General features: G+C 49.6%; 5 protein-coding genes across 5 annotated transcripts in view; 3 read left to right on the top strand and 2 right to left on the bottom strand.

The window, feature by feature from the left end:
• The window catches only part of LOC306841608 (uncharacterized protein), a 4,893-nt gene extending 3,037 nt beyond the window's left edge, over nt 1-1,856 (bottom strand). The window contains exons 1-6 of the mRNA XM_079371553.1: nt 1,618-1,856; nt 1,097-1,202; nt 808-997; nt 643-737; nt 442-570; nt 138-334 (exon numbers count right to left, since the gene is read on the bottom strand). Coding sequence (XP_079227679.1) covers nt 138-334; nt 442-570; nt 643-737; nt 808-997; nt 1,097-1,202; nt 1,618-1,806 — 906 coding nt within the window. The 5' untranslated portion in view covers nt 1,807-1,856. The remainder of the gene's footprint in view (nt 1-137; nt 335-441; nt 571-642; nt 738-807; nt 998-1,096; nt 1,203-1,617) is intronic.
• A 1,136-nt stretch (nt 1,857-2,992) lies between these two features.
• On the bottom strand, nt 2,993-5,124 carry ift46 (intraflagellar transport 46 homolog (Chlamydomonas)). The gene is made up of 5 exons (XM_079371451.1): nt 4,707-5,124; nt 4,166-4,473; nt 3,909-4,002; nt 3,688-3,819; nt 2,993-3,600 (listed from the first exon to the last, which is right to left on the bottom strand). Exons 1-5 carry the CDS (start codon nt 4,893-4,895, stop codon nt 3,247-3,249), a joined length of 1,077 nt encoding a protein of 358 aa, XP_079227577.1. The 5' UTR covers nt 4,896-5,124; the 3' UTR covers nt 2,993-3,246.
• Nucleotides 5,125-9,209: 4,085 nt separating this feature from the next.
• LOC306841607 (C-type natriuretic peptide 2-like) lies at nt 9,210-11,492 on the top strand (the record flags this gene model as incomplete). The annotated part of the gene is made up of 2 exons (XM_079371552.1): nt 9,210-9,317; nt 11,139-11,492. The coding sequence occupies 2 exons, from the start codon at nt 9,210-9,212 to the stop codon at nt 11,448-11,450; spliced, it is 420 nt and encodes a 139-aa protein (XP_079227678.1). The 3' UTR covers nt 11,451-11,492.
• Nucleotides 11,493-12,888: 1,396 nt separating this feature from the next.
• LOC306841448 (stress-associated endoplasmic reticulum protein 1) lies at nt 12,889-16,222 on the top strand. The gene is made up of 3 exons (XM_079371354.1): nt 12,889-13,207; nt 15,073-15,148; nt 15,323-16,222. The coding sequence occupies exons 1-3, from the start codon at nt 13,124-13,126 to the stop codon at nt 15,361-15,363; spliced, it is 201 nt and encodes a 66-aa protein (XP_079227480.1). The 5' UTR covers nt 12,889-13,123; the 3' UTR covers nt 15,364-16,222.
• A 736-nt stretch (nt 16,223-16,958) lies between these two features.
• Nucleotides 16,959-22,887, top strand: part of camta2 (calmodulin binding transcription activator 2) — an 11,307-nt gene continuing 5,378 nt past the window's right edge. The window contains 14 exon segments of the mRNA XM_079371550.1: nt 16,959-17,332; nt 18,298-18,387; nt 18,640-18,743; nt 18,951-19,018; nt 19,106-19,241; nt 19,856-19,927; nt 20,041-20,188; nt 20,512-20,640; nt 20,752-20,947; nt 21,032-21,307; nt 21,309-21,443; nt 21,445-21,525; nt 21,527-22,004; nt 22,096-22,791. Of these exon segments, the coding sequence (XP_079227676.1) occupies nt 18,354-18,387; nt 18,640-18,743; nt 18,951-19,018; nt 19,106-19,241; nt 19,856-19,927; nt 20,041-20,188; nt 20,512-20,640; nt 20,752-20,947; nt 21,032-21,307; nt 21,309-21,443; nt 21,445-21,525; nt 21,527-22,004; nt 22,096-22,791 (2,553 nt within the window). The 5' untranslated portion in view covers nt 16,959-17,332; nt 18,298-18,353.

The following is a 22,887-nucleotide window of genomic DNA, read 5'->3' as shown; positions in this document are numbered from 1 at the left end:
GGGAGGGATTTTTTTTCAATTTGAAAACATACATTTAAACAGGCTGTGTGTGTGTGTGTGTGTATATGTATGTATATGTATGTGTGTGTGTGTGTGTGTGTGTGTGTGTGTATATGTATGTGTGTGTGTGTGTGTGTGTGTGTATATGTGTGTGTGTGTTCACTGACCTTATATGGACAGTCACAGTTCCTGTCTGGTTTCCCATAATGCATCAGGTGTGACTTGTTGATGATGCGTACAATCAGCCGGTGTCTCACGGCTCCTCTGCTGACGCTCCTCTGACCACACAGGAAGGCGTCTCTGAGCGCCGCCACGCTCACAGACGGGCGCTGTTCTGTCAACACCAGGTGTGACATCACAAACCAAGCCGTTCATTATTGATCGATGATTGATCTTAAATATGAATCAATATTGGAGTTCTGTGAATGATGAATGAAGCACCTTCATTCTCTTCTTCGTCGCTCTCTTCCTCAGTGGGCGGAGCTTCCCTCCACTCCTCCCCACTGTAGTCGACACTGTTCCAGAGAGGCAGGAACACGCTCCGATTGGCTCTTAGAGGAAGTACAGAACCTGTGGAACCAATCAATCAATCAATCAATGAGGCGTGAACTTTAAAAACAAAGGACCTGCTCTGTGCGTTACCTTCAGTCTGTCCAAACCAGGGCAGCGAGTCCCCGCCCACATTCAGCCCTCTGGCTCCGCCCCCGTCTGTGACGTCCACCTTCACCAGTCTGTAACTGCAGGAAGCACAAAGGTGAAACCTGACTGATGACATCACAGCTGGTCAGCCTACCTGAGCACACTCACCTGTCCTTCTCTCCAGAGACCCCGGGGCATTCTGGGAGCTGAGCCGCCATGGCGGGGGTGAAGGTGGCGTTACGAAGCGTGGACCCCGGCTGAAGGACGTTTCGCTCCACCAGCCGGTTCAGACCAGGATCCAGAGTGACTCGAAGCCTGCAGTCCCCGTCTGTCAGCGTGATGTCATACAAGTCGCCACCTGGAGACACCACAACAAACCAGTCAGACCAGGTCCCAGGTCCCAGGTCCCAGGTCCCAGGTCCCAGGTCCCAGAACCCCCCCCCCCCTCCTGTCTCACCTGTAAGGACGGCCTGCGGGAAGTAGACAGACGATCCCTGGTCTCTGGTGTAACGCTGCAGGGACAGCACGCGCACAGACTGTCTGCAGACCGCGGGACAGGACGCCTGTAGGACAGAACCCGGAGCGGACTGGGTCAGGTGTCTGCTGCTCTAACACGGATCCACATCAGTGTCCGAGCAGCTCAATCTTTACAACAACATGAACAACGGAAGATTCAACATGTGATCCATCAAAGGATCTCTCAGAACCAGACTCCGTTCAGCTCGCAGCAAACCGAGCACGCATGCGCAGACGTGTCTGTATGTTCGTGTTTAATGGTTGATTAAAGACAAACAGGCTGAAACATCCCAGTCAGACACAACATGAAGTGTGAAGAAGGAGGAGAAGAAGAAGCAGCGCGTGTCATCTTGTCAGCGGACGGAGGTTCAATCTAAACGGAGTCTGATCGATCCGAGACAGACTCGATCAATCAATAACCAATCACATTCACGATTATGATGATAAAGAGGAGGGTTCGACCTGGTTCGGACCGGATGTAGACCGGGTCAGGGTTCTGTGGAAGACGCAGCCAGGGGCCGCCATGTTGGACAGGCAGCCGGAACAATAACAGTGCGGTGCATTGTGGGAGGAAAAAATAAAGATGATTATTTTATTTTTTTTTCTTTTATTAAAAAAAAGAAAAAAGTTTGTGTAAAATAATGAAAACATTAAGAAACGGTTTTATTACAGCAGCAGAGTTTCATAAATAAAACTTTACACTGAAATAATATCCCAGACTTTGATTTATTTCACTCATCACGGACGCAGTTATCAGGTGAACAGGTGTTGCAGCGATGGAAGCGGGCAGTGGAACTGCTTCAGATAGAAGTGATTGTACCCGAGCTAAAAAGCCTCTGCATGTTTCTAATAAGCTCCAGCAGCAGAAAGCTGCTCAAACTAGGATCAATGTTGGAGATGAAACATGGAGAGAGGTTAGAACGCAGAAAGCTTTACAGACCCATGCAGAGCTGGCTAAACACTGAAGCTACAGTGTCCACCACATGCAGAGCTGGCTAAACACTGAAGCTACAGTGTCCACCACATGCAGAGCTGGCTAAACACTGAAGCTACAGTGTCCACCACATGCAGAGCTGGCTAAACACTGAAGCTACAGTGTCCACCACATGCAGAGCTGGCTAAACACTGAAGCTACAGGGTCCACCACATGTAGAGCTGGCTAAACACTGAAGCTACAGTGTCTCTACATGCAGAGCTGGCTAAACACTGAAGCTACAGTGTCTCTACATGCAGAGCTGGCTAAACACTGAAGCTACAGTGTCTCTACATGCAGAGCTGGCTAAACACTGAAGCTACAGTGTCTCTACATGCAGAGCTGGCTAAACACTGAAGCTACAGTGTCCACCACATGCAGAGCTGGCTAAACACTGAAGCTACAGTGTCCACCACATGCAGAGCTGGCTAAACACTGAAGCTACAGTGTCTCTACATGCAGAGCTGGCTAAACACTGAAGCTACAGTGTCCACCACATGCAGAGCTGGTTAAACACTGAAGCTACAGTGTCCACCACATGCAGAGCTGGCTAAACACTGAAGCTACAGTGTCCACCACATGCAGAGCTGGCTAAACACTGAAGCTACAGTGTCCACCACATGCAGAGCTGGCTAAACACTGAAGCTACAGTGTCCACCACATGCTGACCTGTGTGAGAGGAGGGGGGGGCAGCTCTCTGTAATGATTAGAGTTTAGACTGCAGTACCCATTTTAAACACTAGGGGCAGAATTACAGACTGCTCCTTTAAATGTTATTTGAAAATGAAATGAAAGTTGATATGAAGTCGAGGGAAGAGATCTTCACTGTTAACAAACATGAGAAACACAACTCAGACGTTCATGATGTGAAAGATTTTTAATCTGCAAAAATACATCTTTAAGAAATGTGTTAAAAAAAAAGAGTTTTAATCTGAAAGAACCAAAGAATTAAAAGAACGAAGTGTGTGTGTGTAGCCTGTGTGTGTGTGTGTAGCCTGTGTGTGTGTGTAGCCTGTGTGTGTGTGTGTGTAGCCTGTGTGTGTGTATGTGTGTGTGTATGTGTGTGTGTGTAGCCTGTGTGTGTGTGTGTGTAGCCTGTGTGTGTGTGTGTGTGTGCGTCAGGCTCTGCGTGTGAAGTGCTGTGAGTCTCTGAACTCCAGGTACAGGCTGAACAGGAGGTGCAGACTCTGGATCCTGGACTTGTGGACGGGGATGTCGAGCAGGCTGCAGACGATGTCGGCGTAGTGGGCGGGGCTGCAGGCGAGGCGGGCGGGGGGCAGCTGCAGGCGGCCCAGCAGCTCCTCCAGCTCGGCCGGCCACTCCTGCATCAGGCTGTCGATGTCGGGCATGGGCCGGCCGTACTGCACGCTGGCCGGAGGCTTGGAGCGATGCAGGGCGCCGATGCTGTCCACCCAGCTGTCCACCACCCGAGGGTTCGACTGAGGACTCGCAACACTCGTCACCTTCTTCATCTGAGGGGGGGAGGAGGGGGAGGAGGGGGCGGGGTTAGAACAGACATCAGACAGACGAGCGGTCACATGACGTGTGATGGTCAGCACCTCGGGCGCCCCGTGCTGCTTGCTCTCCTCCGACAGCCACAGCGCCAGAACCGTGGGCTCCGACTGCTTCACGCTCGGCTCGTCCAGAACCAGCAGACCCAGACTGTCCTCTTTGCCGTCCGGCCGCGGAACCTGCACAGCACAGTAAAATGGCCGCCGCGTGACTGTGATTGGGTAACGTTTTGACGACGGTGTCACAAACAGGAAGTGAGGCGTTGTACCTTGAGGAAGGCGTCGATGTCTCCCACGGCGGGGATGAAGTCTGGGATGAAGGGCTTGAGGCTGTGCTCCAGCTCCACGCTCTGAGGGCTGTACCTGTCAGCCAGTGAAGAGCACGCCACGGTCACCATGACAACAAGTGAAAGCACGGAAACACAGAGAGACAAAGATCAGCTCATTTCTCGTGCTCGCCGTCGACGGCGTGCAGCGGCGTCCGGAGACCTGACGTCAGAAAGTGAAGGTGGGCGGAGCATCTTACCGCGTGATGTACTGGAACAGCTCTTTGATGTCACTGCTGACGGGCAGGTTGGCGTAGTCCGCGGGGTCGTACGCCCCCTCTGGAGCGGCGCTGGGCTCATCATCATCATCATCGTCAGAGTCATCCTCGTCTTCGTCAGAGTCGTCGTCATCGTCGTCCTCCTCCTCCTCTTCCTCGTGTGGACTGACCCCGAGCGGCCTCCTGCTGGCCTCGGTGGCCCTCTGAGCCTTCAGGTCGGCACCGGGTTGGTCAGTGCCCATGTTGGCTGACACAAGGCCACGCCCCCTCCTGCTGCGCCTGGACTCCACCTGAAACACAGAAATCAGTGACGTCACAGGAGACACTCGGCCACGCCCCCTCCTGCTTCACCTGACATCATCGGACAGGCTAAAACAAACTTCAGGAGACATATTGATTATTTTTAATAACGAACATTTGTTGCCAACACAGACAGATTATGGGCCCCTGGGCACGTGGTCCCAGGTCCCCAGGTCCCCTGGTCCAGGTGTGTGTGCTGTGTAAGCAGCCTGCATCGTGTCACCTGTCGGAGGCTGCGGGGGGTCGGGCTGTACACGCTCGCCACCTCCTCGGAGTCCATCACCTCCAGACTCTCGTCGTACGGCTGGTTCTTCAGCAGGCTGCCTGTACCCTGGTCCTCCCGGGCCCCCTGGTCCCCCCGGGCCCCCTGGTCCTCCCGGGCCCCCTGCTCCTCCCGGGCCCCCGGCTCCATGAAGCGGATCTTTTTCACCGTCACCTGCCTGTAGCTCAGCTGGCTAGCGTTAGCCACTTAGCATCGGTCTGCTAACGGAAACACGCAGTGATATAAAAACAGAATAAATCTTTATGACACGGTGCTAACTGAGCGAGCTAACAGTGAGGAGCTCGCTCGCTAAAAGGGACATATGGTATCCTAGCAACGGGCGACTTCTTTTCTTCTTCTTGAGTCTATTAGCGGTTTAAATGCGGGAATGCCGCCACCTGCTGTTCCGGAGTGTAACTTCATGACTTTATGGACTAAACGTTCAAGTAGTACACACACGTTACTGTATGTCCCTGTTTGTCTGTCTGTTTGCCTGTGTGTAGATAGTGGTCCTCAGTGTCTCTCTGTATTTATTTTGTCCCTTCAGTCTCTCTGTAGATAGTGGTCCTCAGTGTCTCTCTGTATTTATTTTGTCCCTTCAGTCTCTCTGTAGATAGTGGTCCTCAGTGTCTCTCTGTATTTATTTTGTCCCTTCAGTCTCTCTGTAGATAGTGGTCCTCAGTGTCTCTGTATTTATTTTGTCCCTTCAGTCTCTCTGTAGATAGTGGTCCTCAGTGTCTCTCTGTATTTATTTTGTCCCTTCAGTCTCTCTGTAGATAGTGGTCCTCAGTGTCTCTCTGTATTTATTTTGTCCCTTCAGTCTCTCTGTAGATAGTGGTCCTCAGTGTCTCTGTATTTATTTTGTCCCTTCAGTCTCTCTGTAGATAGTGGTCCTCAGTGTCTCTGTATTTATTTTGTCCCTTCAGTCTCTCTGTAGATAGTGGTCCTCAGTGTCTCTGTATTTATTTTGTCCCTTCAGTCTCTCTGTAGATAGTGGTCCTCAGTGTCCACTTCAAACACATGAATACATTTAAACAGTCTCATATATAAATATTGTTACTATTATAATCTTTTATATTGTTAGATAGGCAACAATATAAAACTTCTCACCATCATCTGGAGGACATCACTCATGTCCACACACAGACAGAGACATGAGAGTGACGTCAATCCTGATTGGCTGAAGCAGTTTCGGGAGGCAGCCTGTTGCCCGGTGACGGCCAGCAGCCGTGTGAGAAGTTGAACTGCAGCAGCGAGGTGACGTTTCTGCTGCACGGAGAGACAAAGAAGACAAGTTTGAAATGAGCTGAAATAATCTGAGTCTGCTGCTCAGCGTTGTCTCGTCTCTCTCAGGTTTGTTGTTTTTGTTGCAGATTCACTCTCACAAACCGAGCACCTTAAAAACTTTATTTTATCACTACAGTCCACCAGGAGAGACGTGAACTCTAGAGATACCAGGCTGTGAACATGTTTATTTGAACATAGAGCTCTATGGAGACAGACTCTAGTGGACACTGGAGGAACTGCAGCTGTAAAGTTGGACATTTTAACATAGAGCTCTATGGAGACTGACTCACTGCAGGAGACAGACTCTAGTGGACACTGGAGGAACTGCAGCTGTAAAGTTGGACATTTTAACATAGAGCTCTATGGAGACTGACTCACTGCAGGAGACAGACTCTAGTGGACACTGGAGGAACTGCAGCTGTAAAGTTGGACATTTTAACATAGAGCTCTATGGAGACAGACTCACTGCAGGAGACAGACTCTAGTGGACACTGGAGGAACTGCAGCTGTAAAGTTGGACATTTTAACATAGAGCTCTATGGAGACTGACTCACTGCAGGAGACAGACTCTAGTGGACACTGGAGGAACTGCAGCTGTAAAGTTGGACATTTTAACATAGAGCTCTATGGAGACTGACTCACTGCAGGAGACAGACTCTAGTGGACACTGGAGGAACTGCAGCTGTAAAGTTGGACATTTTAACATAGAGCTCTATGGAGACAGACTCACTGCAGGAGACAGACTCTAGTGGACACTGGAGGAACTGCAGCTGTAAAGTTGGACATTTTAACATAGAGCTCTATGGAGACTGACTCACTGCAGGAGACAGACTCTAGTGGACACTGGAGGAACTGCAGCTGTAAAGTTGGACATTTTAACATAGAGCTCTATGGAGACTCTTCATGCAGCAAATGTTGCTACAGAAAAAGTTAATCTCACAAAGTTCAAAGTGGTCCCACCTCCTTCACAGATCCTCTGGTGCTCCTTAACAACTTTCCAAAACCTTCACAGGAACCTGTAGAAACACTTCAAGGTCTTTCAGAAACATTTCAAGGATCCCAGGACCACTAAGATATATCCTGGAACAGTTTTATCTGCTCCAACAGTATTTGTGAGAACATGAATGTGTTTGTGTGTCACTGTTTTAGGGAAGGGCAGGAATGTTCTGTTCATCACACACACACACACACACACACACACACACACACACACACACACACACACACACACACACACACACGTTTTTGTGATCAGCGACCTCTTAATAAGGTGATTGATGAGCTATTCTAACAGAGTGTGTGTGTGTGTGTGTGTGTGTGTTTTATGTGCGTGGTTGATGACGTCAGAGTCTGAATGGGGGGCGGGGTTTTGTCTGACGAGGACAAAGACGACGGGGGGTCATTAAACACATACACACACACACACACACACACACACACACACCTATCCTCGGACGATGTGAAACTCATTAGCCCCGCCCCCTTCCACAGGAAATAGTTGCTTCCAACGATCGAGTCGCCGCGGTGACAGTTTACGAGCAGGCAGGACGAGCGGGGTCAGAGGCCGCGAGGGACTGAGAGAGAGAGAGAGACAGAATGCTGCACTCTGATTGGTTGAGAGAGGGTGCTGATGACAGTGATGAAGGAGAGATTAACCTGTTTAACTGTGGATCAGAACACCTTTATTTATTTGCTGGTAACCATGGCAACAGGGCAGATGCTTCAGGGTACAGCCTTGAAACCTGCTGGTGGAGTCAAGGACCACAGACCATTCTCAAGGACTTACCCTTCGAACTGGCTCAAGGAAATGTCAGCTGTCACCTTACAGAGACAATGAGGACGTTCTTTGAGGAATTTCCAGGATCCTTGGGGAGATACAAGGACCCTCAAGGAAGTCTGCCCCTGATAACTTGTCAATATTCGCTTCAAGGATTCCAGGTAAACACGAAACAATTCCTGTAACTCAATCAAGAACTCCAAAATGCCCTTCATAGACACCTGCAGCCACATCGGAGACTCTCGCTGTCAATTCAAGGACCGTTCAAGGTATCATAAGGCCTCTTCAAGGTATCATCTGAACCTGGAATGAGCTTCATCAGCCTGGAACCCATCAAGACTACGAGCATCCTCACACATCTTCTCAGGACCTTTTAACCTCTCAAGGATTCCAGGCAGCTTCTCAGCAGTCACTGGAACCCTTTCAAGGACTCCAGGACCTCCCCATTAAAAACAGATTAGTTTTGTTTTGAACTCGTTCTCATTACTTTCATTAACCTTTACGTCTGATTGGCTGATATTTTTGTCTCAATGTTTCATGTTCACACACACACACACACACACACACACTGTCCCAGTGGTGTCATCCATTGACTGTGTGTGTGTCGTCGTGGGTAACAGCAGAAAGAATGTGTGACATCACAGCGTAGCGTGGTATATAAGCCCGTCTCTGAGGTCTCCACTCAGACCACCGACCCGTCCTGGCACTGCGACAGGACAGACTCAACAAACCTCAGAAAACGACGACGTCTGAGAACCAGACTTTTTTTTTAAATTTTCGGAGCAGGTGAAACTGACGGACAACCAGCAGAACTTCCTGGAGCTCGCTGTGATTTGTTTGGATTAATTCTCACGGTGAGTCCATCAGTCCGTCTGCTCTTTACACAGGGTCGTATTTCAGGGGGCTGCTGGGGGAGCAGCTCAAAGATCAATAACATGTGATACCATCAAATCTGATCCATCAGACTTTTGACCACTTAGAAGATTTTATAAACAAAAAAACATTTGATGTAAAATATTAGAAAATATAATCTCTATATAATAAATATAAACACACACTGATGGTAGAGGCTGCTGCAGAGTAAAGAGTCCATCAGTATGAACTCATCCATTCACACACTGATGGTAGAGGCTGCTGCAGAGTCCATCAGTATGAACTCATCCATTCAGACACATTCACACACTGATGGTAGAGGCTGCTGCAGAGTCCATCAGTATGAACTCATCCATTCAGACACCACACACAAAGCAGCAGGAGCCACTTAGGCACAAAGACTTATCAGACATGTGGCTGCAGCAGCTGGTTGATTGAATTGTAACCTTTATGTACTCGAGTACATGTGATGTGTAACCATGGTAACATGTTCTTGTTTATGACTTGTGTTTTTCCTTTAAACAAAGATGGCATCTTTATCTACGTCCTCCTTACCTGTCCTTCCTCTCCTGGTCCTCCTCTTCCTCGCCATCGCTGTGGAGTCCAGACCTTCATCTCAGAGAGACAACGCACAGGTCTGAGGAAATCTTAATCATCACCATCATCACCACCATCATCACCATCACCATCATCATCATCATCACCACCATCATCACCATCATCATCATCATCACCATCATCACCATCATCATCACCATCATCACCATCATCATCATCATCATCACCATCATCACCATCATCATCATCATCACCATCATCATCATCATCACCATCATCATCATCATCATCACCATCATCACCATCATCATCACCATCATCACCATCATCATCATCATCACCATCATCATCATCATCACCATCATCATCATCATCATCATCATCATCACCATCACCATCATCACCATCATCATCATCATCATCATCATCATCATCATCACCATCATCATCATCACCATCATCTTCATCATCACCATCATCATCATCATCATCATCATCATCACCATCATCATCATCACCATCATCATCATCATCATCATCATCATCATCATCATCATCATCACCATCATCATCATCACCATCATCATCATCACCATCATCACCATCATCACCATCACCATCATCATCATCATCATCACCATCACCATCATCACCATCATCATCATCATCATCATCATCATCACCATCATCATCATCACCATCATCTTCATCATCACCATCATCATCATCATCATCATCATCATCACCATCATCATCATCACCATCATCATCATCATCATCATCATCATCATCATCACCATCATCATCACCATCACCATCATCATCATCATCACCATCATCATCATCATCATCATCATCATCACCATCATCATCATCACCATCATCATCATCATCATCATCATCATCACCATCATCATCATCATCACCATCATCATCATCATCATCACCATCATCATCATCATCATCATCATCATCACCATCATCATCATCACCATCATCTTCATCATCACCATCATCATCATCATCATCATCACCATCATCATCATCACCATCATCATCATCATCATCATCATCATCATCATCATCATCATCATCATCACCATCATCATCATCACCATCATCACCATCACCATCATCATCATCATCATCACCATCACCATCATCACCATCATCATCATCATCATCATCATCATCACCATCATCATCATCACCATCATCTTCATCATCACCATCATCATCATCATCATCATCATCATCACCATCATCATCATCACCATCATCATCATCATCATCATCATCATCATCATCACCATCATCATCACCATCACCATCATCATCATCATCACCATCATCATCATCATCATCATCACCATCATCATCATCACCATCATCATCATCATCATCATCATCATCACCATCATCATCATCATCACCATCATCATCATCATCATCACCATCATCATCACCATCATCATCATCATCATCATCACCATCATCACCATCATCACCATCACCATCATCACCATCATCATCATCATCATCATCATCACCATCATCATCATCACCATCATCATCATCACCATCATCACCATCATCATCATCATCACCATCATCATCACCATCATCATCATCATCATCACCATCATCATCATCATCACCATCATCATCATCACCATCATCACCATCACCATCATCATCATCATCATCATCATCATCACCATCATCATCATCATCACCATCATCATCACCATCATCATCACCATCTTCATCATCTTCATCATCATCTTCATCATCATCTTCATCATCATTTAAAGTTGATGTGTAAATCTTCCTTCATTTTGTTTCGTTCAAACCAAAATTGAAAAATAAAAACCTTGTTTCATCTTTTATGCTCTCAGGTCCTCCACTCTCTATTCGGCTCTCACCTCTCCTCTCTCATCCTGGCCCCTCCCACTTCCAATGACATCACAGAGGGCTCTGCTGCAAGCCCGGCTCCCGTCGTCTCCTCGCCGTTTAAGGACGTGGCCGTGAGTCGTGGTGCTGTCAGAGGATTGGCTGGCAGGCAAGAGGCGGTCCCTCGGTTCTTCATGGACTTCCTGCAGCGCCAATCGAAGATGAAGAGGCGGAGCAGGAAGTCGATGGTCGGAGGCAGAGGATGCTTCGGAATGAAGATGGACCGCATCGGCTCCATTAGCGGGTTGGGCTGTTAGAGACGCACCATCAGTTACCATGGCGACAGCTTTGTGCCCCCTCCTACGACTGCTGTGGTAGACTTTATCCTCCATGTCAAGACTAGACTGACTCTATCTGAGACAAGCTTCGGGACATGTGTGATGTCACAACAGGTGACTCCAGTCTGACCAACCATGACCTGTGACAGTGGGAGCGCCTGTCCACCAGTCACAGACTCCATGTTTGACGTGCACTAATGAAGGACGACATTAAAGGAGACGTTCTCCTGCTGTAGTGACGTAGACACAGGTAGACATAAACAGGTAGACATCAGGGGAGAAGGAGCTCCTCCTCCAATCAGAGCCCTGGCTCTTCACAGCCAGCAGAGTACTGTGTGTGTGTGTGTGTGTGTGTGTGTGTGTGTGTGTGTGTGTGTGTGTGAGAGAAGACCATGTCTCTAACATGAAGACGTGTTTGTGTGTGTTCTTGGACAAACTGCTGAGTACAGCAGGATGAAAATAAAAGAGAAACTCGACCCTGATCTGTTGTTTTGTTTCCTGCTTGTCTGATGTTGTTCTTGTGTTACGGACCGTGTTAAAGAATCGAACCAGCACACCCGGGTCATGTGGTTTGGGTGTCAATTTACCTTTTGAATGTTTTCACCCCATTGCAAACCAAACTGGAGCAGAACCTCTGAGCATGCTCCACGGTCCTCCACAGTCACCGGGCTTTGACACCGAGGTCGAACTGTGAAGTGTGTAGCACAGCGAGAGAGACAGGAGAATTTAACTTCACTCTAAGTGATAAAAACAAATCAGAGAACTGGTTCTGTTTAACATGACAGACAAGAAGACATCTTTAAAAAGCACTTTAAGGGACATTAGATACCCAGGCACTCAGTCAAGACCTCCTGACAACCACTCTAACACCCACCAGAACCACTGGGCGAGAGCGTGCACGGGTTAGAGAATGAGCAGGGAGACAGGGAGGCTGTGATTGGTTCATCAGAGAGCAGGGAGACAGGGAGGCTTGTGATTGGTTCATCAGAGAGCAGGGAGACAGGGAGGCTTGTGATTGGTTCATCAGAGAGCAGGGAGACAGGGAGGCCTGTGATTGGTTAATCAGAGAGCAGGGAGACAGGGAGGCTGTGATTGGTTCATCAGAGAGCAGGGAGACAGGGAGGCTGTGATTGGTTCATCAGAACATGAGTTATTCATTTCTGTCAGGACTTCAAGACAATGTCATCAACATGTTAAAATGTATATGTGGAGAGCAGTTAGCCGTGCCTTTAGCGTGTTTGGTGGATTCTTTCCTCTCCTACAGATCACTGTTGGGATGTTAGCAGTGTTTTCTTAAAGTTTTGGTACTTTTGGACTCTATTTGGTCATTATGAGCAGGGATTTATCCTGACTGTAGTTCTATCTCCACTTTAGACAACCTCGTGTCTTTTTTCCCGCCACTAGAGGGAGACATGCTGTCCACTGATCACGTGACAAGTAGAGTCGCTTCAGAGTTAGCTCATAGGCTAGCAGCTAGCTGACAGTTAGCATTTCATTCGGACGTTAGCCGCCGAACAACCCGGTAACAGACACCGATCCAGCGGGGGCATTTCTGCGGTACCGACGCGCCTTCTCCTCTCGGTTGCTCCCGGTTCTCCCGGTTCTCCGTCCCCCCCCCTTGCCTGGTCCGGACCGGTCTTTTAACCCAGAACATGTCGGCGGTGCAGAGGATGAAAGTGGCGAACGAGCGGCACAGCAAGACCATCACACAGCGGGGACACGTCCAGAAAACCTCGGTACCGACAGCAGGGCTAGCGGCTAACAGCTAACACTCATACACGTAGATGTGTTGAATTAAATGATGAATACTTCTGATGTCTGTTTGTACAACACGACGGGTCGCAGCTAGCTTCGAGGCTAGCAGCTAACGCCGGGTGAAGTGAGAGAGGCGCAGAATCCCTGTCAGAAATCTGGGACTTTAAGTGTCTCATATGGTTTCCTCAAACATTCACACTATATGTGTTAGTTATGACTTGGAATATACAGCATGAGAGACGGGCTTTAATTCGGCACACCGTCCTTCAGCTGGTGGCTGATTGTAAAGCAGCTTTTGACGTGTTTTAAAGCCAGTGTGACGCGTTCAGGACGCTGGAAACACGGAGACAAACACGTCCTGAAAGACTCACTGAACACTCGTCTGTTTGAGATCAGTCGTGATTTACAGATGGTCATTCAGCCCAATCAAAGAAGTGTTGAAAACAGGTCAAAAAAGGATAAAATGGTTCATTTATTTCAACATGTCAGCTCATCAATAATCAGATTTTTAAATGTGGTTTGGTGCTGAGAAGAACAACAGAAACAATCATGACTCCATAAACATCACCATTAATGAATGAAGGACTTTATTTCAATCTGAACATGGAAATAATATAAACAAACATGAACAAAGGTAACAGTGTTCATACTGGTTCTACTGGTTTATTATTAAAACCAGTTCAGTCTGACATGCACAATAATAACCAGTGTGATCCTCCTCTCTGTGTTACAACACACACAGTGTGACACCTTCTGAAATGACTCTTTATAGATCTGCTGAAATGTGTCTGTACAGTTTTTAAATTGTCCTCATCCGTCCCTCTCCACAAAAAAAACAACTTGAATTTCCCTCGGGATCAATAAAGTATCTATCGATCTATCTATCGATCTATCGATCGATCTATCTAAACACAGCGAGCCTCATGCACTAAAATGTTCATATGCAAAATCACGATTCATGACGCGCACCAGCACCTTTAGTTTTAACCACGTGGTGTATGTTAGTGAATCAGAGCCACGCCCCCATCCCTCCATATAAGGGCATCTGATCGATGTTTCAGGACGGAGAGGAGGAGACGTGTTCTTTTAAGTGTTCACCCCAAAAGGTAAAGATCGAGGGGCGTGTCCGGGGGCTCGGACGCCGTGGCGGTCGATGACAGAGCGGTTGTGGAAGTCGGGATCAGCTGATCAGCCTCTCGCCACACTCGCTCTGATGAGCTCTCTGTAACATCAAGGCTTAAACTCTCTGAGATCCTGTTTCTGTTCCCTTCATGCTGCTTCCTGACATGTTGCACACGTCACGCAGGAAGTTCAGAGTTCATGTTCTGCTCAATCATTTCAAACTTTACATCAACTCACAACATTTTTCAACCATGTTCAGGAGAAGAAAGAAAAAGCTTTTAGAGGAAGTGTGTGTGTGTGTGCGTGTGCGTGTGTGTGTGTGTGTGTGTGTTGTCAGAGCTGTGTTTACATGGCTCCTCCCCTTGTGTATAAAAGCTGTTTGAGTCAAGAAGAAGAAGAAGAACATACTCACTGATTATTTAGATGAGGAGGGTGGAGGCTTCAGTATGGAGGGGGCGTGGCCTAACAGCAGTTTGTTTTGGTTTCATGCTGGAGCTCAAAGGCGACACCTGCTGGATCAAACAGACACACTCTTCCTTTAACAGACAACATTAATCAACACTGAATACTGTTTGATTTATGTTACACTGCTGTTTAACCTGTGTGTGTGTGTGTGTGTGTGTGTGTGTGTGTGTGTGTGTGTGTGTGTGTGTCTCTGTGTGTGTGTGTGTGTGTGTGTGTGTGTGTGTGTGTGTGTGTGTGTGTGTGTGTGTGTGTGTTTCAGCGGCCTGTAAACGAGGAGAAGTCTCCGGTGGGTCCGTGGCTGCTCGCTCTGTTCGTCTTTGTGGTTTGTGGATCAGGTGAGTCTCACACTGATGACATCATCAGCTGCAGATTAATCACTGACTGGCTAATAATGACAAGTGTGTGTGTGTGTGTGTGTGTGTGTGTGTGTGTGTGTGTGTGTGTGTGTGTGTGTGTGTGTGTGTGTGTGTGTGTGTGTTTGTGTGTGTGTGTGTGTGTGTGTGTTACAGCCATCTTCCAGATCATCCAGAGTATCAGACAGGGCATGTGATGACCTTCGTACCCGAGCCGAGCCTGTCGCGTGGAGATGGGCGGGGCATGTTGCCATGATGACCCCACCTACCACAGACAGACACACTGCCCAGACACACACACACGCACACACACACACGCACGCACGCACACACACACACACACACACACACATACACACACTCGTTCCTGTGGAGTTAAATCTGAGCTGTTTTTTTTTTTTTTTTTTTAACTTCCTTCCTTGTCGATGAAGCTGATTGGTTAGGATAATGAATTATAGTTTTTCCGTTGGTTACGATGGTTCGTCGGATGATGTCTTAACTCCGCCTCCTGTCAGTCGTTCAGCTGTTGGATTGGAGCTTTGATTTAAAGGAACAGACGGCTGATTTGTTCGCTCGTATACATTTTATTTGTAGAGCATCTCAAAGTGCTCCAGAGTTTAAACACAGACGTGCCAAAACACTGCAAACGTATTTATTCAAGTCAGACGGTGCTCTCAGTGTCTTCGACTAAAGAGCTGCAGATTTTAAATGTTTGAGTACCAGCGTGCTTTAAAAGGAGCGTTTCTCTGAGCGCAGCAGTGACGTGAGATTCAGGATCTGAATGAGACGGGCTCAAAGCTGCAGTCTGGCTCCTTTAAATCACAGATTTTAAATGAATAAAACAACAAATAAGAAGCTCCAGCAGATGAAGTCTGACACCATCTCCTCAGTCAAACTCCAACGTTTCCTCTCCGCGTGCTGACCTGTGGCCACGTGAGCGCCCGCTCTGTCTGCAGCTGAAGCGGTCGGAGAGGTGAAGAGCTGGGCGAGCCTCCATCCTGTCGGACCACACGCTCGCTTTTATACAAAATAAAACCTCTGATATTTTTCTCTAAACGCCTCAGATGTCTTTGTCCTGTGTGCTCCGTCTCATCAGATATCCCGTTTCTCAACACTAGTGGAAAACCAGAGAGAGATGTTAAAGATGTAATATATCACTCTGACTCCTTGTGGTTAAAATGGGTACTGCAATCTAAATTCTAAACATTACAGAGAGCGGTCTCCTTATAAATCCACTCTGATCCTGTATTTGATCATGTCTATAAACCCCTCTATTTCAGCCCTGCTCAGAACAGGCTGTTTCTGTGTCTGTATCTTTAAATATGTAAATGAGCTGTGTCTGACCACGCCCCCTCTCTGGAAGGGCTCGGGTGTACTTGCTGCTTTCTGGCTCCATGTCCTATTGTTTACGGTGAGAAGGCAGACTCAGAGGGCAGAACAAGCACCTAGCTGTGGGAGTGTCACCCACCTGGGGGAGGGGCTACTGCCCTTTGTGATGTCATGAAGGGAACATCTCCAAACTGCCTGTTTGAGCAGGCAAAAGATTGAGAGGACGGACTTTGCAAAGGCAGGCTCTCACAAACGCCAAGACAGCATTTCCAGCACAGAGAGCGCCATCCATGGGACTCTAGCAACCCCTGCAGGGACACAGAGGGATGACACCCAGGCCTCGTCCATCAATCTTAGTTACATATTTCTATTGTTTCTCGAGAAGGACTGGGCCTGCAAAGGGACTCTGAACATCCAATGTAATTTGCTAAACCATGGGGGGCTACAGAGGAGAAGAGTCTAGTTAGAGACTGAGAATCCTGCTGTGAAGGCTGGATGATCTAGACCCAGACCTGTCCCTGGCAGAGCGTGGAGGATCAGGAGGGAGAGTAGACCAGGATCAGAGAGCAGAGGAAACAAGTCTGACCTGCGCTGCAGGGATTACTCAGCCTCCAGGCCTTCTTTTATTATTCTGCTGTGTTTCGTGTGAAAGAACAAAAACACTATTTCTGATTCTGATCCTCTTGTGACGTCAGCACGGGTTGAAGCCATCTCTGGAAACGAGGGCACAGAAACAGAGATCTCATCTTCAGAAGAAGATTTGCATCCTCCACATCTCCCACAACTACGTGATGACGTCAGAGAGGGAGAAGATGGCGACTGTGCTGAAGGCGGAAGGTAAAGAGCTTTGACAGGCTGTTACACCTCTGGACGCGTCTCGTTTTTATCCTGTGTTGCCTTTTTTTTATTTTTTAAAACTATGTTATATTTTTTATGAGTTATGTAGAGATCGGCAGTGTTTCTGTGACTCGGGTCCGCTCGGTTAAACTCGGAGGTAGCGCCCTGCAGCTTGGCTCCGGAGCTGTTTAATCACTGGTGTAGCCGCTGAAGCTAATGGCTACTCGGCTAGCTGAGCAGCTCCACAGTTTGACATGACTTATTTGTTATTAAATGAGTGAATAAATGTGACTGTGTGTTTAGGTGAAGTGTAACAGGAACGAGGGTGTGAGAACGAACTATCGTGTCGTTAAATGATGTGAACAAGCGAATACTGACGAGCGTTCCCGAAGCTACATTAGCTTAGCTTAGCATTCGGGGATGAGCTGAGCACCTGAAGCCGAGAGAGAAGCTCTGTCAGGCGGCCAAATCAGCCAGGCGAGTCGGCGGTGAAAGCGCGGCCTCCGTGTGTGGAGGTGTGTTTACCTGAGATCTGTACCATTATAACACATACAACTCACACAATCTTAATACCTGTTGGTTACCATGGCAACAACAATACAAGTCCTACACACCCAATGTTAGATTAATTATTTGTAATTAAAAGTTATTGTAGTTTAGACCTGGTGCAGGAGTGTGTTAAACTACTTTAAACTATTAATGTCAAAATAACTGACACTTACTAACACACTGAACATCTTACATGTTATGTAACCCAACACACACACACACACACACACACACACACACACACACACACACACACTGTTAGTTGTGGAAATACTCTCTCCATGTAAAGTGGTGCAAATTCAGCTGTTGCTAGGCAACAGGGAGCTATTGAAGTGTGTGTGTGTGATGCTTGGTGTCTCGTTGCAGACCTTGTTTCCTATTGACTGTTGGCTCTGTTCGTGTGTGTGTGCGTGCAGTGGGACAGTGCAGGCGGCCGTGCGTTGTGTGAGACTTCCTGCATGGACTCGTCGCCATGAGCAACAAGGAGATGGTTTCCACGGAGACAGGTGAGACAACATCCAGCAAATCCTGAACACCCCCCTCACACACACACACACACACACACACACACACACACACACACACACACACAAACTGCCTGGTTGCCACGGTAACCACCTGTCATTGATAACGTTACACTGTCATGGTGCAGATGTGTGGGGACGTTCATGATCATGGACACTCTGACACGTTGTGATAGCACGCGTTTGAACTGTGTGTGTGTGTGTGTGTGTGTGTGTGTGTGTGTGTGTGTTTAGAGAACAAAGGACAGAGGAAAGTGTTTCTTCCTAACAAGTTGTTGGAGTGTCTCCCTCGTACGTCCAGTCTGCCTAATGAGCGGCTCAGGTGGAACACTAACGAGGTGAGTGGGTGTGTGTGTGTGTGTGTGTGTGAGTGAGTGAGTGAGAGAGAGAGAGAGAGAGAGAGAGTGGGGTCTTCTTTAACAGCTTTTTTTTGTCTTTGGCCTTTAATTTAAACAATGAACTTGTATATTCACACAGTTTTTATTAATGACATGATAACCTGTGTGTGTGTGTGTGTGTGCGTGTGCGTGTGTGTGTGCGTGCAGGAGATCGCGTCTTACCTCATATCATTTGAAAGACATGACGAGTGGCTCTCCTGCTCCCTGAAGACCAGGTACACACGTGGATGGAGTGTCGCACTCTGATGACATCACTGCAGGCCGTCACTGACCGCCTGCTGCTGTTTGTGTTTCTCCTGCAGGCCGAAGAACGGCAGCATCATCCTCTACAACAGGAAGAAGGTGAAGTACAGGAAGGACGGCTACTGCTGGAAGAAGAGGAAGGATGGGAAGACGACGAGAGAGGACCACATGAAGCTCAAGGTCCAGGGCATGGAGGTGAGAGCGCCCCCTGCAGCCCATTCCCTCCAGCAGCAGGTTTATCAGGACTCAGATTCACAGAAGAAGAAGAAGAAGAAGAAGAAGAAGAAGAAGAAGAAGAAGAAGAGAAGAAGAAGAAGAAGAAGAAGAAGAAGAAGAAGAAGGAGCTTTGAGTGATCAACTGTTTTTATTTCCTCATGAAACCCCGCTGTTAGTCATTTACTGAACGAGTTATTGTGACCCGTACAGAGAACACACACACACACACACACAACACACACACACACACACACACACACACACTCTGGTGCTCTCTGGTGCTGAGGGGAGCCTGACGTCCACACTGCACACACACGTTAGCTTGTTGTGTGTGTGTGTGTGTGTGTGTGTGTGTGTGTGTGTGTGTGTGTGTGTGTGTGTGTGTGTGTGTGTGTGTGTGTGTGCACCTTTACTTGGTGTTTCGACTCCAACCTTCAGATTTGCAGCCCGGAGAGCAAAGTGAAACGCGCTGTCAGACGCAGCAGCACTCTGATGGACAGCAGCCATTGGTCCCTGAGCGATCAGCTGACTGCGTAGCTTCCATCTGGTTCTGTTAGCCCTGAAGGCTAACAATGCTAACTGTTGTGTTTCAGTGCCTCTACGGCTGCTACGTCCATTCCTCCATCGTGCCAACATTCCACAGACGATGCTACTGGCTGCTGCAGGTCAGCACACACACACACACACACACACACACACACACACACACACACACACACACACACACACACACGTGGTCACAGGCATGTGGACTTCAGGATTGATGTGTGTGTCACAGAACCCAGACATCGTTCTGGTCCACTACCTGAACGTGCCGTCCCTGGAGGATTCTGGGAAATGCAGTCCGCTGCTGTGTGCTGTGGCCGACCGCCATGACAGCGTGAGGTGGAGCCGAGACGACCTGCTGAACCAGCTGAAGCCCATGTGTGAGTCCTCTGAACTACACACTGAGTGTGTGTGTGTGTGTGTGTGTGTGTGTGTAGTTCACAATATAAAGTACGGCGTCTAACATGCAGTGTGTGTGTGTGTGTTTGTGTAGTTCACAATATAAAGTACGGCGTCTAACATGCAGTGTGTGTGTGTGTGCGCGTGTGTGTGTGTGTGTGTGTATATATCTGTGTGTGTTTGTGTGTGTGTGTGTGTGTATCTCTGTCTGTGTGTGTGTGTGTGTGTGTGTGTGTGTGTGTGTGTGTGTGTGTGTGTGTGTGTGTGTGTGTGTGTGTGTGTGTGTGTGTGTGTGTGTGTGTAGTTCACAGCATGAAGTGCTCGTTGGGTTCGGGGGATTTCAGCATCGAGGAGTTGGTTCAGCACATTCTGGACCGACAGAGAACCAAACCACAGCCACGCACACACGCCTGCCTCTGCAACACGGGCCACGGTAAGACTGTGACCTCGCTGTGACCTCGCTGTGACCTCGCTGTGACCTCGCTGTGACCTCACTGTGACCTCACAGAGGGGCGGGCTGACAGGTGTGTGTGTGTGTGTGTAGTTTCTTCAGGAGTGAACATTCCTCACCGCTGTAACAGCACCAAGCATCGCATCATCTCGCCCAAGCTGCCGGCGTCCTCCTGCAGGCCGGCGTCCTCGCCCGTCTCCTCTGAGGGCGGGGACGCCGGCCGAGACTCCAAACTGCCCCACCTCCAGACTCAGAGCAGCCCCGCCTCGTCTCCCTGCCGCTCCACCACGTAAGTGTCCCTCGCTGCCCGCTTCGATGCACGCCAAGAGAGCGCCCACCTTTCAACTTCTTCTCTTCCCCCTCTCTCTTTTAGCTCCGCCCCCTCCCCTCCTCAGTCGCACAGAGCCACCATTACCATGGGTACCCATAGCAACGGCTTCTATGGCGACCGCCACAGCAACATGACCACGGTGGCTCTGCCTCAGAACGCTGTGATCGTCATGGCAACAGCCACAGCCATGGCAGGAGGAGGAGGAGGAGGAAGTGGCGCCCGAGTGGAGGAGGCGGGACAAGGGAGGAGCCTGTCACTCACCCACTCTGGCCAGTTACTGCTCTCCCCCGCCCTCCCTCCTTCTGCTGGAAAAGCAGCCTCCCCCTCGCCCCCCTCCTCCACCTCCCCCGGCCCCGCCTCCGTCCCCCCCGCCCTCTGTGCAGGCGCCGGGCGTGGCCACGCTCTCCCTCACGCTCCTCCCCTCACCTGTCATCGGAGGCCTGCTTCTCACCCCCTCCTCATCTGTTCGCTTCGCCTCCTCCTGCTGCCGGTGCCTCCCCTCCCTCCCCCTCCCCCCCTTCCTCACCCTCGCCGCCCTCCCCCCCCCGCCTCCTCCCTCGCCGCGCCTTTTGACCCCGACTCCTTTCTAAACTCGCCGAAGCAAGGTCAGACCTACGGCGGTCCAGCCCCTCCCTCCTCCACCTCCTCCCCGGTTCTGTGCTCCTCCTCCCCTCTCTCTCCCCCTTCCCTCGCTCTCTCTCTCTCGCCCACATCCACCCCTCCCTCCTCTGTGTCTCCCCCGTCCTCGCTCTCCTCGCTCTCCTCCTCCTCCTCTGAAGCAGACAGGAGAGACCCGGCGCTCCCTCCCCCCCCCTCTCTCTCCCTCAGCCTGTCTCCCTCCTCCTCGGTCGCCCCGCCTCTCCTGCCGCTGTGCCTGAGCTGGGAGCGCTCGGGGAGGCGGCGGCGGCGGGTGGCGGCGAGGGGAGATGAGGAGCAGGAAAAGGACAGGAGAGATGATGATGATGATGATGATGATGAAGGCAGCGCTCCACCTACCAAGCTGGCTCTGCTGCAGGTGAGTCGTGTCACAGCCCAGGTGAGGTGGGACTACTTTCTGACGCCGCACACGCGTGTTCACTCGCTCCTTCTGTTTCTGTGTCGCTCAGACGAGCTCGTCTCCACGGCAACAAGCGGGCGCCAGCTCTGCCTCACTGCTCCTGGTGTGCCCGGACTCTGCGAGCCGACCCGCCAAGACGCAACACGCCGAGCAGCCATTGGTCGCTGTCCAGCCCTACGACCACCTGACTGCACAGGAAGCCCCGCCCCCTGCTGCCATGTCCCATCAGCCCCTGCTGTTGCAGCAGAACCAGTCGGTGTTTGCTAACGATAAAGCGAGTGTGGTGTTTAACTCCGCCTCCGCTGCTGTCGCCATGGATACCTCTCACCCTGCACCAACCGCCATCCGGGTCAAAGAGGAGGGTAGGCGGGACTACGACTCCGAGGACAACCGCATGGACACCCACCTGGAGGAGGAGGCGGAGCCCTGCGAGCGCGGCGAGGAGGAGCTCGACATCTCTTTCGACAGCCAGTTTCCCGACCTCATCTCTGACCTCATCACCGAGGAGGCCAATCCCGTCGCAGCTCACCTGGCCGCGCCCGCCACGGCTCCAAGCCCGGCTGTGTTCCCGTCGGGGGTCCGCTACATGGTGCCCCCCCAGCCCTCCCCTTCCACCTCCTTCCTCCCGTTTCCTCACCCGCTGCCCTCGTCCTCCGCCACCCGCCTGGCGTCCATCACAGACTTCTCCCCCGAGTGGTCGTACCCCGAGGTAACCAATCAGAGCAGCTTCTCCGTCTGCCTCCACTGATGATGGAACTGTTGCACTGAGCGTGCTCGGCCAGCAGGGGGCGCCACAGACGAGCTGATCGTGTGTGTGTGTGTGTGTGTGTGTGTGTGTGTG

Source organism: Symphodus melops, assembly GCF_947650265.1.
Source record: "Symphodus melops genome assembly, chromosome: 20".
Classification (NCBI taxonomy): domain Eukaryota; kingdom Metazoa; phylum Chordata; class Actinopteri; order Labriformes; family Labridae; genus Symphodus; species Symphodus melops.
This window is presented reverse-complemented; position numbering and strand designations above follow the sequence as displayed.

Coding starts and splice junctions, on each gene's coding strand:
- ift46 (XM_079371451.1), bottom strand. CDS start 4,895: ATGGAGCCGGGGGCCCGGGAGGAGCAGGGGGCCCGGGAGGACCAGGGG. Junction 3,820..3,908: donor ACATCGACGCCTTCCTCAAG/GTACAACGCCTC, acceptor TGTGCTGTGCAG/GTTCCGCGGCCGGACGGCAA. Junction 3,601..3,687: donor AGCAGCACGGGGCGCCCGAG/GTGCTGACCATC, acceptor TCCCCCCCTCAG/ATGAAGAAGGTGACGAGTGT.
- LOC306841448 (XM_079371354.1), top strand. CDS start 13,124: ATGTCGGCGGTGCAGAGGATGAAAGTGGCGAACGAGCGGCACAGCAAG. Junction 13,208..15,072: donor GACACGTCCAGAAAACCTCG/GTACCGACAGCA, acceptor TGTGTGTTTCAG/CGGCCTGTAAACGAGGAGAA. Junction 15,149..15,322: donor CTTTGTGGTTTGTGGATCAG/GTGAGTCTCACA, acceptor TGTGTGTTACAG/CCATCTTCCAGATCATCCAG.